This window comes from Heptranchias perlo, unplaced genomic scaffold (assembly GCF_035084215.1).
Source record: "Heptranchias perlo isolate sHepPer1 unplaced genomic scaffold, sHepPer1.hap1 HAP1_SCAFFOLD_204, whole genome shotgun sequence".
Taxonomy (NCBI): domain Eukaryota; kingdom Metazoa; phylum Chordata; class Chondrichthyes; order Hexanchiformes; family Hexanchidae; genus Heptranchias; species Heptranchias perlo.
In genome coordinates, this window is record NW_027139218.1 from 539,575 (window position 1) to 554,496 (window position 14,922).

A 14,922-nucleotide genomic window follows, 5' to 3' on the forward strand; every position below is an offset into this window, starting at 1 on the left:
ACCTGGGGGTGCACATACACACATCTTTGAAGGTGGCAGGACAAGTTGAGAAGGCTGTTAAAAAAAGCAAATGGGATCCTGGGCTTTATTGATAGAGGCATAGAGTACAAAAGCAAGGAAGTTATCAACGGCATTACCATCACCGAATCCCCCACCATCAACATCCTGGGGGTCACCTTTGACCAGAAACTTAACTGGACCAGCCATATAAATACTGTAGCTACAAGAGCAGGTCAGAGGCTGGGTATTCTGCGGCGAGTGACACACCTTCTGACTCCCCAAAGCCTTTCCACCATCTACAAGGCACAAGTCAGGAGTGTGATGGAATACTCTCCACTTGCCCGGATGAGTGCAGCTCCAACAACACTCAAGAAGCTCAACACCATCCAGGACAAAGCAGCCCGCTTGATTGGCACTCCATCCACCACCCTAAATATTCACTCCCTTCACCACCGGCGCACTGTGGCTGCAGTGTGCACCATCCACAGGATGCACTGCAACAACTTGCCAAGACTTCTTCGACAGCACCTCCCAAACCCGCGACTTCTACCACCTAGAAGGACAAGGACAGCAAGCACATGAGAACAACACCACCTGCACGTTCCCCTCCAAGTCACACACCATCCCGACTTGGAAATATATCGCCGTTCCTTCATTGTCGCTGGATCAAAATCCTGGAACTCCCTTCCTAACAGCACTGTGGGAGAACCTTCACCACACGGACTGCAGCGGTTCAAGAAGGCGGCTCACCACCACCTTCTCAAGGGTAATTAGGGATGGGCAATAAATGCTGGCCTCGCCAGCGATGCCCACATCCCATGGATGAATAAAAAAGTTATGCTAAACCTTTATAAAACACTGGTTAGGCCTCAGCTAGAGTAATGTGTTCAATTCTGGCACCAGACTTTAGGAAGGATGTCAAGGACTTAGAGAGGGTGCAAAAGAGATTTACTAGAATGATTCCAGGGATGAGGGACTTCAGTTGTGTGGAGAGACTGGAGAAGCTGGGGTTGTTCTCCTTGAAACAGCGAAGGTTAAGGGGAGATTTGATAGAGGTGTTCAAAATCAAGAACGGTTTTGATAGAGTAAATAAGGAGAAACTGTTTCCAGTGGTAGAAGGGTCGGTGACCAGAGGACACAGATTTAACGTGATCAGCAAAAGAACCAGAGGCGACATGTGGAAACATTTTTTTAAGCAGTGAGTTGTTCTGATCTGGAATGCGCTGCCTGAAAGGGCGGTGGAAGCAGATTCAATAATAACTTTCAAAAGGGGATTGGATAAATACTTGAAGCGAAAAAATTTACAAACTACGGGGAAAGAGCAGGGGAATGGGACTAATTGGATGGCTCTTTCAAAGAGCCAGCACAGGCACGATGGGCCGAATGATCTCCCCCTGTGCTGTACCTACTATGATACCCTATCATGGACTCTCCCCACCCATTTAATCTCCTCCCTCAGACAATTTACACTCTACCCTATCATGGACTCTACCCACTGTGTACATGGGCTGTAGGAGGAGATTAAATGGGTGGGTGGAGTCCGTGATAGGGGAGAGTGTACATGGGCTGTGGGAGGAGATAAAATTATCTTTTCTCATTCTTTTTAAGGCCAGTGATGTAATCATTGACTTGCCTGAGGATTAAGAACCCCTCAGCACTAGCCTTAACAAGGGCCATATAAGGAAATTATCTTATTCAAGGGGTGTGCCAGTCAGTGAAACAAGTTTTGTGATATACAAAGTGTCATAAAAAGGAATCAAATTAAGAAACAAATTTCTTAGTGGACAGCACAATATGTAGAATCGAGAAAGGAAATCAGTTAAAGCGAGTGTGCAATTGGAATGCGGGCTCACTTTCTGCCGAGTGCAGATGTATTAATCGCACGTTGGCAGCAGACTCCATAAAATCATGCAAACTCTGTAAAGACTCCGTCTCTAAACCCCCAAATCAAACAGCAAAAGTCACCAGGGAAGTTGGATGGGTTTTCCTTGGAATTGGCCTCACGCAATCAGGGATTTAAGGTACAAACCCACCCCCACCCCCAAGAAACATTTGGAATGAGATGAATTGCAGAGAATTAATGGATCAGTTCAAACTGGCACACACTGAGTGGCTGAGGTCACCCTGAGTTTTATTCAGACAAGGCCCTCTGGATCTGTAGACAGTTATTAGTTTAGGGTGAGAGTGAACACCTGGGGATTTTGGCAACTGCTACAACACTGTTCTCTCATTTTATTTAAATCGCATCAGCGAGGCCCCTCGACCCATTTACTGGCCTGATGCCAAGCAGCTTAAAATGCAGGCTCTCCTCCGGCACAATCCAGTAAAGTCGACCCTTGAGACGCCTGCAGCAAGCAGAGTGACGCTGTCTCTGCGCGGCCCTGATATACGAGCAGAAATGTGCCAGGCACTGTTACCAACAGTTACATTTTACTATTTGCTTTGAAATGTTTCGAGTCAAGTGTGTCAAAGCCCAAATTCATCGAGTGCTGCCCGGATAGGAAGGGAAAGCAACTTGGAGACACTGCAGACAATTCCCCAACCACCATTGTTCTGGGACTTTGTAAATATTGCAGACAAAGTTCGCATCAACACCATACAAAATTGACCCAACTAAAGAATCAAAAACAGAATAAATGATCCAACATTAATCTTTGGTCAAATGCGCAAAAATCCTAAACTGCAACAGTCCCTCTACACTATCCCCTTCAAACACTCCCAGGGCAGGTACTGCATGGGTTAGATACAGAGTTAATTAATGAAGTAACGGAGAGGGTTGATCAGGGTAGTGCGGTTGATGTTATGTTAGCAAAATTGATGCCCGTGAAGATAGAATGAATGGGGTAGTGGCTGCATAGATACGAAATTGGCTGAGGGACAGAAAGCAGACAGTAGCCGTGGACAGTTGTTTTTCAGACTGGAGGGAAGTTTACAGTGGTGTTCCCCAGGGATCAGTATTAGGACCACTGCTCTTTTTGATAGATATTAATAACCTGGACTTGGATATAGAGGGTACAATTTCAAAGTTTGCACATGACATGAAATTCTGAAATGTAGTAAACAGTGAGGAGGATAGTGACAGACTTCAGGAGGAGATCACCCTGGAATGTAAAGATAACTCCTGGCTTCTCTTCTCCACTACAAACAGTCTTCTTAAACTCCTCTCCCCTACCACCTCCACCCTCACCTCCAACAAGTGCGAGGAGCACATGGAACATCCATTCAGCTGCCTCTGCTACTTCCTCCCTTCCCCTAGCCCACCGAGCCAAACTTCCCCTACGGTTTGCCCCTGCTCTAGCCCTGAATACACATTTTTCTCCAGCTTCTCTCCTATCTCCCCTCATGCCCTCTCCAAACTCATCTTGACCATGAGGCCCACCTCCTGCTCCCTTGACCCTATTCCCATCAAACTGCTGACCACCCAACTTCCCTTCCTGGCCCCCACATTAGCTGATATGTTAATGGTTCCTTCTCCTCAGGTACTGTCCCCCTCCCCTTCAAATCTGCGGTCATCATCCCCCTCCTCAAAAAACCCACCCTTGACCCCTCTGTCCTTGCAAATTACCGCCCCATCTCCATCCTCCCTTTCCTCTCCAAAGTCCTTGAACGTGTTGTCGCCTCCCAAATCCGTGCCCGTCTTTCCCCCAACTCCATGTTTGAATCCCTCCAATCAGGTTTCTGCTCCTGCCACAGTGCTGAAATGGCCCTCATCAAAGTAACAAATGACTTCCTATGTGACTGTGACCGTGGTAAACTATCCCTCTTCATCCTTCTCCACCTGTCTGCAGCCTTTGACACGGTCGACCACACCATCCTCCTCCAACGCCTCTCCTCCATCGTCCAGTTGGGTGGGACTGCCCTCACCTGGTTCCATTCTTATCTATCCAGTCGTAGCCAGAGAATCACCAGAAATGGCTTTTCTTCCCGCTCCCGCACTGTTACCTCTGGAGTCCCCCAAGAATCTATCCTTGGCCGCCTCCTATTTCTCATCTACATGCTGTCCCTCGGCGACATCATCCACAAACATGTCATCAGGTTCCACATGTACGCTGACGACACCCAGCTCTATCTCACCACCACCTCCCTCGACCCCTCCACTGTCTATGATTTGTCAGACTGTTTGTCCAACATCCAGTACTGGATGAGCAAAAATTTCCTCCAACTAAATATTGGGAAGACCTAAGCTGTTGTCTTCAGTCCCCACCACAAACTCCATTCCCTAGCCACTGATTCCATCCCTCTCCCTGACCACTGTCCGAGGCTGACCCAGAGCATTCGCAACCTTGGTGTTCTATTTGACCCTGAACTGAGCTTCCGACCACATATCCAATCCATCACCAAGACCGCCTACTTTCACCTCCGTAACATCGCCCGTCTCCGCCCCTGCCTCAGCTCATCTGCTGCTGAAACACTCATCCATGCATTTGTTGCATCTAAACTCATCTATTCCAATGCTCTCCTGGGCGGCCTCCCATCTTCCACCCTCCATAAACTTGAGCTCATCCAAAACTCTGCTGCCTGTATCCTAACTCGCACCAAGTCCCATTCTCCCATCACCCCTGTGCTCGCTGACTTACATTGGCTCCCAGTCCAGGAACGCCTCGATTTTAAAATTCTCATCCTTGTTTTCAAATCCATCCATGGCCTCGCCCCTCCCTATCTCTGTAACCTTCTCCAGCCGTACAACCCTCCGAGATCGCTGCGCTCCTCCAATTCTGGCCTCTTGCGTATCCCTATTTTTAATCGCTCCACCATTAGCGGCCATGCCTTCAACTGCCTAGGCCCTAAGCTCTGGAATTCCCTCCCTAAACCTCTCCGACTCTCCACCTCTCTCTCCTCCTTTAAGACGCTCATGAAAACCTACCTCTTTGGCCAAGCTTTTGACCACCTGTCCTAATATCGCCTTATGTGACTGGGTCTCAAATTTTATTTGAAAACACTCCTGTGAAACGCCTTGGGACATTTCACTACATTGAAGCCACTATATAAATGCAAGTAGTAGTAGTAGTAGTAGTAGTTGTTGTTGTAGGGATGGATACAGTGATGGTGGGTGAGGTGGAGGTGGAGATGGTGGGTGAGGTGGAGATGGAGATGGTGGGTGAGGTGGAGATGGAGATGGTGGGTGAGGTGGAGATGGAGATGGTGGGTGAGGTGGAGATGGAGATGGTGGGTGAGGTGGAGATGGAGATGGTGGGTGAGGTGGAGATGGAGATGGTGGGTGAGGTGGAGATGGAGATGGTGGGTGAGGTGGAGATGGAGATGGTGGGTGAGGTGGAGATGGAGATGGTGGGTGAGGTGGAGATGGAGATGGTGGGTGAGGTGGAGATGGAGATGGTGGGTGAGGTGGAGATGGAGATGGTGGGTGAGGTGGAGATGGAGATGGTGGGTGAGGTGGAGATGGAGATGGTGGGTGAGGTGGAGATGGAGATGGTGGGTGAGGTGGAGATGGAGATGGTGGGTGAGGTGGAGATGGAGATGGTGGGTGAGGTGGAGATGGAGATGGTGGGTGAGGTGGAGATGGAGATGGTGGGTGAGGTGGAGATGGAGATGGTGGGTGAGGTGGAGATGGAGATGGTGGGTGAGGTGGAGATGGAGATGGTGGGTGAGGTGGAGATGGAGATGGTGGGTGAGGTGGAGATGGAGATGGTGGGTGAGGTGGAGATGGAGATGGTGGGTGAGGTGGAGATGGAGATGGTGGGTGAGGTGGAGATGGAGATGGTGGGTGAGGTGGAGATGGAGATGGTGGGTGAGGTGGAGATGGAGATGGTGGGTGAGGTGGAGATGGAGATGGTGGGTGAGGTGGAGATGGAGATGGTGGGTGAGGTGGAGATGGAGATGGTGGGTGAGGTGGAGATGGAGATGGTGGGTGAGGTGGAGATGGAGATGGTGGGTGAGGTGGAGATGGAGATGGTGGGTGAGGTGGAGATGGAGATGGTGGGTGAGGTGGAGATGGAGATGGTGGGTGAGGTGGAGATGGAGATGGTGGGTGAGGTGGAGATGGAGATGGTGGGTGAGGTGGAGATGGAGATGGTGGGTGAGGTGGAGATGGAGATGGAGGGTGAGGTGGAGATGGAGATGGTGGGTGAGGTCGAGATGGAGATGGAGGGTGAGGTCGAGATGGAGATGGAGGGTGAGGTAGAGATGGAGATGGAGATGGAGATGGAGATGGAGGGTGAGGTAGAGATGGAGATGGAGATGGAGGGTGAGGTAGAGATGGAGATGGAGATGGAGGGTGAGGTAGAGATGGAGATGGAGATGGAGGGTGAGGTAGAGGTAGAGATGGAGATGGAGGGTGAGGTGGAGATGGAGATGGAGATGGAGGGTGAGGTGGAGATGGAGATGGAGATGGAGATGGAGGGTGAGGTCGAGATGGAGATGGAGATGGAGGGTGAGGTAGAGATGGAGATGGAGATGGAGATGGAGATGGAGATGGAGATGGAGGGTGAGGTAGAGATGGAGATGGAGATGGAGGGTGAGGTAGAGATGGAGATGGAGATGGAGATGGAGATGGAGGGTGAGGTAGAGATGGAGATGGAGATGGAGATGGAGGGTGAGATGGAGATGGAGATGGAGGGTGAGGTGGAGATGGAGATGGAGGGTGAGGTGGAGATGGAGATGGAGGGTGAGGTGGAGATGGAGATGGAGATGGAGATGGAGGGTGAGGTGGAGATGGAGATGGAGATGGAGGGTGAGGTGGAGATGGAGATGGAGATGGAGATGGAGATGGAGATGGAGGGTGAGGTGGAGATGGAGATGGAGGGTGAGGTGGAGATGGAGATGGAGGGTGAGGTGGAGATGGAGATGGAGGGTGAGGTGGAGATGGAGATGGAGGGTGAGGTGGAGATGGAGATGGAGATGGAGATGGAGGGTGAGGTGGAGATGGAGATGGAGATGGAGGGTGAGGTGGAGATGGAGATGGAGATGGAGGGTGAGGTGGAGATGGAGATGGAGATGGAGATGGAGATGGAGATGGAGGGTGAGGTGGAGATGGAGATGGAGGGTGAGGTGGAGACGGAGATGGAGATGGAGATGGTGGGTGAGGTAGAGATGGAGATGGAGGGTGAGGTGGAGACGGAGATGGAGATGGAGGGTGAGGTAGAGATGGAGATGGAGGGTGAGGTAGAGATGGAGATGGAGGGTGAGGTAGAGATGGAGATGGAGGGTGAGGTAGAGATGGAGATGGAGGGTGAGGTAGAGATGGAGATGGAGGGTGAGGTAGAGATGGAGATGGAGGGTGAGGTAGAGATGGAGATGGAGGGTGAGGTAGAGATGGAGATGGAGGGTGAGGTAGAGATGGAGATGGAGGGTGAGGTGGAGATGGAGATGGTGGGTGAGGTGGAGATGGAGATGGTGGGTGAGGTGGAGATGGAGATGGTGGGTGAGGTGGAGATGGAGATGGTGGGTGAGGTAGAGATGGAGATGGAGGGTGAGGTAGAGACGGAGATGGAGATGGTGGGTGAGGTAGAGACAGAGATGGAGATGGTGGGTGAGGTAGAGACGGAGATGGAGATGGTGGGTGAGGTAGAGACGGAGATGGAGATGGTGGGTGAGGTAGAGACGGAGATGGAGGGTGAGGTAGAGATGGAGATGGAGATGGAGGGTGAGGTGGGAATGGAGATGATAATAGTGGGTGTGGTCGAGATGGAGGTGGTGGAAATCGGCAGCCTTTTTAATTTGTTCTCGGAATATAGGCATCATTGGTTAGGCCGGCATTTATTTCCCATTTTTAATTTCCCTCAAGTGGCTTTCTAGGCTACTTCAGAGGGTAGTTAAGAGTCAACCACGTTGGTGTGGAACTGGAGTCACATTTTGGCCCAGACCGGGTGAGGACGGCAGTTTTCTTAGTGAACCAGTTGGGTTTTTACAACAATCCGACAATTTCATGGTCACTTTTACTGAAACCAGCTTTTATTTCCAGATTTTTTATTTTTATTATTTTTAAACTGAATTCCAATTCTTAAACTGCACATGGTGGGATTTGAACTCTCATTCTCTGGATTACTGGTCCAGTAACACAATCACTGCACCATCGTACCTGGTCGTAGTTGGCTAGTCAGATCAGGATCGCAAATTTGCTGACACAAAGGTAGAGGATTTGGCAAAGAGTGAGGAGGACTGTAAAATACTTCAGGAAGACACTGGACAAGGCAGGTCAGTGGATGATAAGACAGGTCAGTGGATGGTCAGACAGGTCAGTGGATGGTCAGACAGGTCAGTGGATGGTCAGACAGGTCAGTGGATGGTCAGACAGGTCAGTGGATGGTCAGACAGGTCAGTGGATGGTCAGACAGGTCAGTGGATGGTCAGACAGGTCAGTGGATGGTCAGACAGGTCAGTGGATGATAAGACAGGTCAGTGGATGATAAGACAGGTCAGTGGATGATAAGACAGGTCAGTGGATGATAAGACAGGTCAGTGGATGGTCAGACTGGGGACCAATTTAATGTGGAGAAGTGTGAGGTAATACATTGTGGAGGAAACAAGGAATGGGAATAAACACTCGTTGGGCAGACACTGAAAGGTGTAGATGAACAGAGACACCCCGGGATCAAACACATTATTCACAGAGGGAGTGCAGCGAAGGTTCACCAGACTGATCCCAGGGATGGCAGGACTGTCATATGAGGAGAGACTGGGTCGACTCGGCCTGTATTCACTCAAGTTTAGAAGAATGAGAGGGGATCTCATTTAAACATATAAAAATTCTGACAGGGCTAGACAGACTGGATGCAGGGAGGATGTTTCCCCTGGCTGGGGGGGGTCCAGAACGAGGGGTCACAGTCTCAGGATACGGGGTAGGACATTTAGGACTGAGATGAGGAGAAATTTCTTCACTCAGAGGGTGGTGAACCTGTGGAATTCTCTACCGCAGAAGGCTGTGGAGGCCAAGTCACTGAATATATTTAAGAAGCAGCTGGATAGATTTCTATACACAAAACGCATCAAGGGGTATGGGGAGAGAGCGGGAATATGGTATTGAGATAGAGGATCAGCCATGATCATATTGAATGGCGGAGCAGGCTCGAAGGGCCGAATGGCCTACTCCTGCTCCTTTTTCTACATTTCATTCCCGGAGAGTGCGAGGGCAGGAAGAAAAAAACCAGAAAAAGACCAACATCATTCTGAGTTTATAAATCGGGGCATTGAGTGCATGAGTAACAAATTAATGATCGATTTGTATAAACATCGGTTAGGCCTCAGTTAGAGACTGTGCAGTTTTGGGTCCCATTATTGAAAGGACTTTAAAGACAGAGAGCGTACAGCGTAGATTCACCAGGATGATACCAGGGATGGGAAACTATAGTTATGAGGAGAGACTTGAGATACCAGGACTGCTCCCAGTGGAGCAGAGAAGATTTAATAGAGGTTTAGAAAATTATGAGTGAGTGAATAGGGAAAAACTATGTTCTCTGATTGGGGAGTCAGTGACAAGGGGACATTGATTTAAAATGGTCAGACAGAGTTAGGAGAGGGGGGCAGGGAATTGTTTGTCACAGGGAATGTTTGAGGCAGAGACTATTGTACCTTTTAAGGGAAAATTGGATAAATATTGGAAGCAGCTGAAGAAACACGTATATGGAGATATAACAGGGCAGTGGGTTTGTTTAGGATTGATACAGGGCTATGGAGAGAGAATGGGACAGTAGGATTAGTTTGGGATTGTTTTCGAGCCAAGGGGAGAGAGCTTCAGCAAAGAGCCGGCACAGACACAATGGGCTGAATGGCCTCTTTCTGTGCTTTACACCTCTAAAATTCTATGGGTCTTGGGCAACTTTGACATCACACCCCATTTACAAAGCTTGCTGACACCTTGAGGCGGTTGCCTGTTACTGCACATGGAACAAACTTATTACAATATTTGATAGATCATTACTGTATCTAGGATTCATCAAACAAACTGCACACTTCAAAACAGTATGTCAGCGTCTGAACGAGCTCCTGGTTTCAGAATCCCAGTCTAACAGTCTGTACCAGTCTGAATGGACTCCAGGTTTCAGAATCCCAGTCTAACAGTCTGTACCAGTCTGAATGGACTCCAGGTTTCAGAATCCCAGTCTAACAGCGCATCATTGTGTTATTTACTGAACCGTGAACATCAGAAGCCTGGTTCTGTCCTTGCCCCATTGGTGCCTGTCAGTAGCTGATATTTGAGTCCGTCACAAAGTTTAACAATGTATAAAACACATCAATAATACTGACCATGGATCCTTGTAACCGAAAGCTGCCAAACCCTGAGGATACCCAGAGCTGTCATCTCGGTGTCTCCACCACAGATGTTCCAGATAAAATTTAGATAAAATTCAGGTTGCCGTCCTGAACAAGCACACATCTGGTCCAGCTGCAGCAGTTGCCCTGACTATAACCTTTCACCTCTACACCACGTCACCTTTCCATTTGAACCAAATTGATATTTTGTGCCACATGTGCCCACAAACAAACATTTCTACTGCATCCGGGCTCCTCCTCCCAAATTGTGTGTCCTGCACATTCATACCTAGTGTCACTGATAAATGTGCCTTAAGGAACCTTTTCTTGTCTACAATAGCTTCACCTACTCCGAGGTGACCTCACTATGAGGAGCAAACACCTGAGGAGGTTTTTATTGGCATCACCTCCATCTTGTTTATAGGAAGTTTAATCTTAAGAAGCCTTTAATTTACCTTTGGTATGAACATAGGAAAAGGAGTAGGCCATTCAGCTCCTCGAGCCTGTTCCGCCATTCAATTAGATCATGGCTGATCTTAACTCCATTTACCTGCCTTGGTTCCATATCCTTTAATACCCTCACCCAACAAAAATCGATCAATCTTAGTTTTGATATTTTCAATTGACCTCCAGCTTCAACAGTTTTTTTGGGGGAGAGAGTTCCAGATTCCCACTCCCCTTTGTGTGAAGAAGTGCTTCCTGACATCACCCCTGAATGGCCTACTAATTTTAAGGTTATGCCCCCTTGTTCTGGACTCTCCCACCAGAGGAAATAGTTTCTCTCTATCTACCCTATCAAATCCTTTGATCATCTTAAACACCTCAATTAAATTACCCTTAATCTTCTATACTCAAGGGAATACAAGCCTAGTCTATGCAACCTGTCCTCATAATTTAACCTTTTAAGCTCTGGTATCATTCTGGTGAATCTACACTGCACTCCCTCCAAGGCTAATATATCTTTCCTGAGGTGCAGAACTGAACTCAGTATCTCCACATACGGTCTGACCAGAGCTCTGTACAAATGTAACATAACTTCCACCCCTTTGTATTCCAACCCCCTTGAGATAAAGACCAACATCCCATTAGCCTTTTGATTATCATTTCTACCTGTCCATGAAGCAAGCTGATTTAAATCAGTCGGTGTATGTTGCAAGGTTTTACCCTGTTTAGGAGCAGGTATTTTATTTCTTATTGTTGTTCAAGGGTCTCAGTCCAAGCTCCACTCAGACTGCCTGCCCCAGTGGTCAGCTTTACAGGGCACACAAGAGGACCACAAGATTGAACTTGTCTTCCGATCTCTCCCTCTGAGGAATATCCATGAATCTGCGTGACATCACTGTGCTCACCCCCTCATACCCAACTAGCCCACTCATGCCCAATTGTACCCCCCCTCACGCGCACTGGACCCTGGGCCACAGGAGGTGCTGCACTAGAAGCTCTGTATTTTTCTCTGATCCCTTCTCTCTAAGCTGGAGGGCCTAGGAGTTCTGGGAGAAACTATTTAAAGCTCAGTTGTTCAAAGCGTTGACAACATTTAAAGTGAACACTTTAAGAGTTAACAAGTTAATCAACATTTGCAAGTTATTGACAGTCAGAACTCACTCAGTACAGAGGCTCCTACCTGGAGGAAGCAGGTCCCCGTGGGTTCATTTTCTTTGATTGATGTATTATAGAAATTGCTGCTGAACACAGGCTCATTATCATTAACATCCTGTATCGCTATGGTGACAGTGACAGAGGAGGACATGGGGGTGTTTCCCCGATCAGTGGCTACCAATGTCAACCTGGGAGCAGGATCCGTTTCATAATCCAGAGCGGCTGCTGTGGTAATAACTCCAGTGGCTTGATCAATAGTGAACCAATCAGAATGAGACTCTGGGCTGCTGATGATGCTGTACACAATCTCGCCATTACTGCCCTCGTCTTTATCTCTGGCTGTTACTTGTAGCACAAAGCTCCCAGGGTACAAGACCTCTGGGATGGACTGTCTATACCCCGAGTGATCAAAGAGCGGAGGGTTGTCATTAACATCAGTGACATGTATGGTAAACGTGGATTCAGCCCTCAGTGGTGGCGTTCCGGAATCTGTCGCCATAACACTGAGCTGGTAAGTATCTCGCTCCTCTCTGTCCAAGACCTGGTCCACGCAGATCAGATAGATAATATTGTCCTTGGTAGTCAGCCCAAATTTACCATCACCACCATCCAGAGACACGTTGACTTTGGCGTACTCTCCGTAGTCAGGATCGGATACTGAGATCCTGGCCACAAACTGGCCAGGTTGGGCTCCCTCTGAGATGTGGGGTGAGCCATCTTCACTGAGAAAGATGATGGTGAGAGTGGGCTGGTTGTCATTGTAATCCTTGACCTGGACAGTTACGAATGTTGTTGTTACCTCAGGGTGTGTGGCATTGTCCCGAGCTTGAACCACCAGCTCATGAACCTTCTTCATTTCATAATCCAACCCCTTGTTTAATTTGATCACGCCGGTCTTGGAATCTATGGCAAAGTACTGGTTGGGATCGCTCTGCCTCCTGTTGATCTCATAAATGACCACACCGTTATTCCCTTCATCTACATCTGTGGCAAAGACCTGGAGAAGACTACTGCCAGGCTGTAAGCTTTCTGAGATCGTGGCATGGTATCGACTCTGATTAAATATTGGAGCATTGTCATTGACGTCCAATATGGAGACATCCAACGTCATCTGACTTGTTTTGCGGGGAGATCCGCCATCGAAGGCTTCAATCACTAAAGTGTAAGTGGATCTCTTCTCCCTGTCAAGGGGATTATTGACCACCAGTTCCAGGTCCAGTGTCTCTGCGACTCTCTTAGTCTCCAGCCTAAAAGCTTGCCCAACATTCCCATGTTTGATAAGATAGCCCTGTGTGCTAAATTGGCCTCCATCGGCGTCAATGGCCGAATCTAAACGAAACCGCGTTCCCACGGGTGTCTGCTCGGGCACTTTCAGTTTCATCTGACTGTTGGGAAATATCGGAGCATTATCATTGATATCATTGACTAATATCACCACTTCCACCGCATCACCTCCCCAACTCACCGCAACAAACTTGTACTTATCCCTGGACTCACGATCCAAAACTCTGGCTGTTTTAATAATTCCGGTGTTATCGTCAATAATTAAGTCGGAAGACATTCCTGTGCCGTCGGTCTCGTGTATAAAGAAGCTGCTGGTTATGTGGCCAGGCGTTAGACCTGCATTTATATCTCCAATGATGGTGTAAGGTGGCTGCTCCTCATCGATCCGTAGAACAAGAGGTTCATCTGGCCCTGCCATGGACCATCCAACCAGGAATCCCAACACCACGTGAAGACACAGAGACATACCTCGGCATTTAGCCTGGGGCCTCCTCATTAAATTCATAAATATAATCAATGTTACTCCAGTTATTGAAGACCGCTCTTTCCTCTCTTCATACTGAGAATCTCTTCTATTCTATAAAACAATTGATTCCAGCGTTAGTCACGGGGATATTAGGAGATTACTGATAACTGCAGGGTTATACACTGGAATTACTAATCACTGCTTTAAGCAAGGATAAGTCCAAGAAAATGGCCTCCTTCCTACTTACCACTTTCTCTGCCTTTAATTGGCAAGAACGTGTTACCAGCTGGGAGAACGTAGAAAAAACTACATTACTGAACCTAGTGCCAGTATCAGGTCAGATAGGATTAAGCCTGGGATAACTACATCTCAAAACTCAAACACAAACTCCCCACGTTTGCCTCACCTCACAACGGGCATCATTCTTTATGCACGTAATCTTGTTCCTCAAATCTTCTATGAATGAGGTCATTCAGAGGTCCTGCTCCGGATCATCAACCATTCGTCAGCTGGAAAGTGCATTTGTGTGGCGATCAGGGGAGAGGATTGGTTCCACCATGTTGAATATCAGACTCACACAAAGAATGAACATGAGAGAGATTCAGTGTGTGTGGGACCCGTACCCCAGTGAGAGTCAGTGTCTGTGGGACCCGTACCCCAGTGAGAGTCAGTGTCTGTGGGACCCGTACCCCAGTGAGAGTCAGTGTCTGTGGGACCCGTACCCCAGTGAGAGTCGGTGTGTGTGGGACCCGTACCCCAGTGAGAGTCAGTGTCTGTGGGACCCGTACCCCAGTGAGAGTCAGTGTCTGTGGGACCCGTACCCCAGTGAGAGTCAGTGTGTGTGGGACCCGTACCCCAGTGAGATTCAGTGTGTGTGGGACCCGTACCCCAGTGAGAGTCAGTGTGTGTGGGACCCGTACCCCAGTGAGAGTCAGTGTCTGTGGGACCCGTACCCCAGTGAGAGTCAGTGTCTGTGGGACCCGTACCCCAGTGAGAGTCAGTGTGTGTGGAACCTGTACCCCAGTGAGAGTCAGTGTCTGTGGGACCCGTACCCCAGTGAGAGTCAGTGTGTGTGGGACCCGTACCCCAGTGAGAGTCAGTGTCTGTGGGACCCGTACCCCAGTGAGAGTCAGTGTGTGTGGGACCCGTACCCCAGTGAGATTCAGTGTCTGTGGGACCCGTACCCCAGTGAGAGTCAGTGTCTGTGGGACCCGTACCCCAGTGAGAGTCAGTGTGTGTGGAACCTGTACCCCAGTGAGAGTCAGTGTCTGTGGGACCCGTACCCCAGTGAGAGTCAGTGTCTGTGGGACCCGTACCCCAGTGAGAGTCAGTGTCTGTGGGACCCGTACCCCAGTGAGAGTCAGTGT

The 14,922-nt window shown here is 48.9% G+C and overlaps 1 protein-coding gene across 1 annotated transcript in view; it reads right to left on the reverse strand.

Annotated features, from left to right (window-relative positions):
- LOC137310055 (protocadherin-16-like) overlaps positions 1–13,552 on the reverse strand; it is a 351,469-nt gene extending 337,917 nt beyond the window's left edge. Inside the window, exon 1 of the mRNA XM_067978016.1 lies at positions 11,831–13,552. Within this exon, the coding sequence (XP_067834117.1) occupies positions 11,831–13,507 (1,677 nt within the window). The 5' untranslated portion in view covers positions 13,508–13,552. The remainder of the gene's footprint in view (positions 1–11,830) is intronic.
- Positions 13,553–14,922: the final 1,370 nt, after the last annotated feature.